The sequence below is a fragment of the Paramisgurnus dabryanus genome, chromosome 4, assembly GCF_030506205.2.
Source record: "Paramisgurnus dabryanus chromosome 4, PD_genome_1.1, whole genome shotgun sequence".
In the NCBI taxonomy this organism is placed as follows: Eukaryota; Metazoa; Chordata; class Actinopteri; order Cypriniformes; family Cobitidae; genus Paramisgurnus; species Paramisgurnus dabryanus.
In genome coordinates, this window is record NC_133340.1 from 22,579,664 (window position 1) to 22,584,443 (window position 4,780).

At 39.7% G+C, this 4,780-nt stretch overlaps 1 protein-coding gene across 1 annotated transcript; it reads right to left on the reverse strand.

The window, feature by feature from the left end:
- Positions 1–638: 638 nt before the first annotated feature.
- acta1a (actin alpha 1, skeletal muscle a) lies at positions 639–4,149 on the reverse strand. Its single transcript, XM_065295166.2, has 7 exons — positions 4,010–4,149; positions 2,554–2,693; positions 2,140–2,464; positions 1,880–2,041; positions 1,551–1,742; positions 1,256–1,437; positions 639–1,168 (listed from the first exon to the last, which is right to left on the reverse strand). The coding sequence occupies exons 2-7, from the start codon at positions 2,680–2,682 to the stop codon at positions 1,025–1,027; spliced, it is 1,134 nt and encodes a 377-aa protein (XP_065151238.2). The 5' UTR covers positions 2,683–2,693; positions 4,010–4,149; the 3' UTR covers positions 639–1,024.
- Between the last annotated feature and the right edge of the window lie 631 nt (positions 4,150–4,780).

The window sequence follows — 4,780 nt, forward strand, 5'->3', positions numbered from 1 at the left end:
ACAAGGGGGCCCGCACGCCAGAAAATAGTTAAAAGGCATAACAATAAATGCGTAAAGCATCTGGTAATATATTAGCCTTACATTATTAAAATGTACAATATAAAGAGATCTTTCCAAATTTTTCAAATTTAACAAGATAAAACCTTTCAAAATCAGACTTTGTCTTAGCAGAGCGAAAATAATATCAGGTTTACTCTTATTTAGACTGTTTTAAAACTAAATTCACTGTAAGTATTTGTGCAGATCCATACAATCAATCATATTTGTAATATATGATTACACTACAAGGTAGTAAGCTTATCAGGTACTACTAACTAGATATAACTACTAAAGATAATTATTGTCATATTTCATAATGGAGTGTAAACTTGGCCAGTGCCGTTGAATGTTACGCTTTAGTGCTCCATTAATTTTCTCACGCAAACTCATCCAGCATTACAGTCCTCTTAAAGAGCACAGATGGTTTATATTTGTCGGATTACAGACATAACAAGAGTCAACTCAGTGTTATTAATTTGTAAACTATCTGAGGGCTTGTATAAATGTTATTTTAACTGTCTCAGTATGAAGAATCAGTTCAGAATGCTGTTGTTTGTGACCGGCAGCGAGCGAAATAATACATTCATTGACAACTACCATGCTTAAAAACAGATTTCAACATTTTTATTACTCAGTTGGTGTGTGATTTGTGTCAGTCATTGATTGGATGGGTTGTACAGTGGAAAGTATGGCAGTGTGATCGTCACAGTGATGGTACGGAAGGGTCCTTCCACTTCAAATAAAGCTTTTGCCAAAATACCAAGCTATGAAAGTCAGTAATAAATACATTTATGTCCAACAGCGGACCGCTTGGTATTTCTTCCTTGACGTAAGTGTCTTTATTCCTGTTTACAGTTTGAGTCGCTTGCTCTTGCATCAAGTGTTGTTATATAAACAGAAAACTGTCCAAACTCGTCCACAGGAGCAATGCAACCTCGCTTGGTTTTCGGAGCAGGAGGTAGTCATAAGACGGTAATTTGGCCGCTTAGAAGCACTTGCGGTGGACGATGCTGGGTCCGGCCTCATCGTATTCCTGCTTGGTGATCCACATCTGCTGGAAGGTGGACAGGGAAGCCAGGATGGAACCGCCGATCCATACGGAGTACTTGCGCTCAGGAGGAGCAATGATCTATGGAGAAGCAGTACATCATTATTAATTTTTCCCTAAATTACTAAAGCAACAATTTAAACGTCAATATTATTGACTGTATATTACCTTAATCTTCATTGTGCTGGGAGCCAGGGCTGTGATCTCTTTCTGCATACGGTCAGCAATACCGGGGTACATTGTGGTACCACCAGACAGGACGTTGTTGGCATAAAGGTCTTTCCTGATGTCAATATCACACTTCATGATGCTGTTGTAAGCGGTCTCGTGAATGCCAGCAGACTCCATACCTATGTAAGTGTTTTTAAAGAGATTAAGCATTTAAAAACAATAACAGTAATGTAAACTGAAATGTAAGCGCATGATGTTACTAATGTTTGTATGTTTGTTTTTTTAGACATACCAATGAAGGAAGGCTGGAACAGGGTCTCTGGGCAACGGAAACGTTCATTACCAATGGTGATGACCTGGCCGTCAGGAAGCTCGTAGCTCTTCTCGAGGGAGGAAGAGGAGGCTGCGGTGGCCATCTCGTTCTCAAAGTCCAGAGCAACATAGCACAGCTTCTCCTTGATGTCACGCACAATCTCACGCTCGGCTATGATGGACACAAATCAAATTTTGTAAATTGTAAAAAAGAAATTTCATTCTATAGTGTCCCCTCCCGATTTTAGGGAAGGTCACCCACTAGTACTCCAAAGGTTCACTATGTGTCAATACAAACAAACTAAATACCTGTTGTGACGAAAGAATATCCACGCTCTGTCAGAATCTTCATCAGGTAGTCTGTCAGATCACGACCAGCCAGGTCCAAACGCATGATGGCGTGGGGCAGAGCGTAACCCTCATAGATGGGCACATTGTGGGTCACACCATCACCAGAATCCAGTACAATACCTAAAACCAGCCAGGAACAAGAAATCAGCAAACAGCAAGACATATATGCATTTAGCAATACACAAATGTCTTTGGAAGCACACAAAGCATTGTCTTACCGGTGGTACGGCCAGAAGCATACAGGGACAGAACAGCCTGGATTGCCACGTACATGGCAGGGACGTTGAAGGTCTCAAACATGATCTGTGTCATCTTCTCACGGTTAGCTTTGGGATTCAGAGGGGCCTCAGTGAGGAGGGTTGGGTGTTCCTCAGGGGCCACGCGGAGCTCGTTGTAAAAGGTGTGGTGCCAGATCTTCTCCATGTCGTCCCAGTTGGTGATGATACCGTGCTCGATTGGGTACTTCAGGGTCAGGATACCTCTCTTGCTCTGAGCTTCATCTCCAACGTAGGAGTCTTTCTGACCCATACCGACCATCACACCCTGGAGAGGAGCAGGAAAAACAACACGATGAGAATAGCCCAATGCTAAAACGGCATCGGGTAAAGATAAGTAAGGATATCTGTGAGTACCTGGTGACGAGGACGGCCGACGATGGAGGGGAAGACAGCCCTGGGGGCGTCATCACCGGCAAAACCGGCTTTGACCAGGCCGGAGCCATTGTCGCACACCAAAGCTGTAGTCTCGTCGTCGTCGCACATCTTGATAGGTTCTAAGAATAGAAAAGGTTGTGAGAAAGTGAAGATTGACAGTATGTAAAATCTTTTGCGAAAAGCCAAGATAAACATTACTCAATTCAATTACATTTTATTTATATAGCGCTTTTCACAATTGTTTAGTTGTTCCAAAGCAGCTTAACATGAATAAAAACTAGAGAAAACACAGAAAAATCAGGGGATAACAAAAGTAGCAAAGACCAGTGGCTAAGTTTAACCGTACTAGTGAGGGCAGTAATAATGTAACATGACGTAATTCTAAGTTAACCCAATTGCATCTGATTCACTAAGGTTGAAAAAACTCTTACTGTGGGTTCACACCAGATGCGAGTTCAACGATTTGCGCGAGTAGATTACATACAAAGTCAATGCAAAGACGCGATCAGACGCGTCCTCGCATGGTGCGATGCGAATGACGCGATATGGGCGGCGCGTTTGCCGCGAAAACACGCGGTATTCGCCTCAAACGCATTCTCGCCCAAGTTGAAAATATTCAACTGGAGAAAAAACCTTGAGAGAGAGACATAGCTGATCTTATAGAATATATACTTTATATTGGAAACTATATTATAAAATTTTGTGCTACTTAACAAATAAGTTTAGGGGTACAATTTAAGGGAAGCGGTTGGTCGTCGCTGGGCAGACTTTGGCGATCCAAAAATACTTCAAATTAAATACTATATATTAAAAATACCATACAATTTAATAAAATTTAAAAATCATTATTATTCAGTTACTATTAACCAGTTGAAAATTGAGTGCTTTATCCAAATAGCTATGGTATAACTGTAGCCTACAAACAGAAACAAATTAACATTTAGTTAATAATTAACCATACATTATATTTATTAAGTTAGATGACACTTCATGTAATACACAAATGCATATTTACTACAGCATCAGTATAAACCATGCAAAATTAAAAAGTGCTTTTAATAAACACTAAAAGTAATTTTATGTCTTACATTTTTACTTTAAATCAAACTTCCTATGTATGTTTTGCTTTACTATGATTATTCCTTAACACAGTTCTTTGACATGTACTGTTATGAGTGTTAAATATTTTTCTGTAAATTATTTTATTCTTTATAAAGCACTTTGAATAAACTTTACGAATAAAATGTGTTACATAAATAACCCTGCCTTCAAGTAATAATAAAGCAAATGTAACACAATACAGTACATTTAAAAATAAAACAGCCTCAAATCGTTTAAGTAGTTAATGTGCTTTAAAAAAATTAATAACACTAATAATCAAAATACGTCAGCGGCTCATTCGCGACGCGCGTTCCCGCGTCACTCACGTTCTTACCTGTGGCTAGTTGTTCCTGCTGAGAAACTCCAACTTAGTGCTGCGGCTCCTGAATGACAAAATCCAGTCTGACCCGCTGTCTTATATACCCGTCCTGTCTTTAACAGCTCCTCGGACATCTGTCAAGGAATCTCAACGCATTCGTTTGAAATTCTTCCCGATCCTCGTCCATATTTGGGCGTCAGTGGGTCGAGCGCGAGCCCCCCGTGAAGATCCATATATGGCGCTGCAGACCCGTGAACACGTGCAGGGCCGTGTACGGTCTGCTAGGGGCTTTGACCCGCCTCGAGCCCCACACATCGGAACTCTCCAATGGACATATGAAGTCATGTAAGCGCTTCTGTTTCTCAGGGCAGTGTGTTATGATTCAGTTTTCAATAATATCGTATTATCTATTTGGTGAGGTGTTTATTTTAACTTTGATCAGATACTGCTTTTATGGATGACAACAGAAACAAGAATTATTTAAATATTTGTTGTGGCCTTGCCTGTGAAAACACAGCTAAAATTAATTCATTTGTTGTGATTGATTGTTTTCTGCATAACATCATTATACATAATGCAAACAACATTTTGTAAAATTAAAACCTTGATATCTTTAATATTGACTGAGTAAGGTAATGTCAAAGATTGAAATCAAACTTTGGTGTTTCTATTTCATTATTAGATTATGAGACTTCAGCCTGGATGTCACAAATCAATGTTTTGGACTGTAATTTGACTTTAATATGTGGCACAAACTTCAAATAAACAACACGGCAAATGCACAAA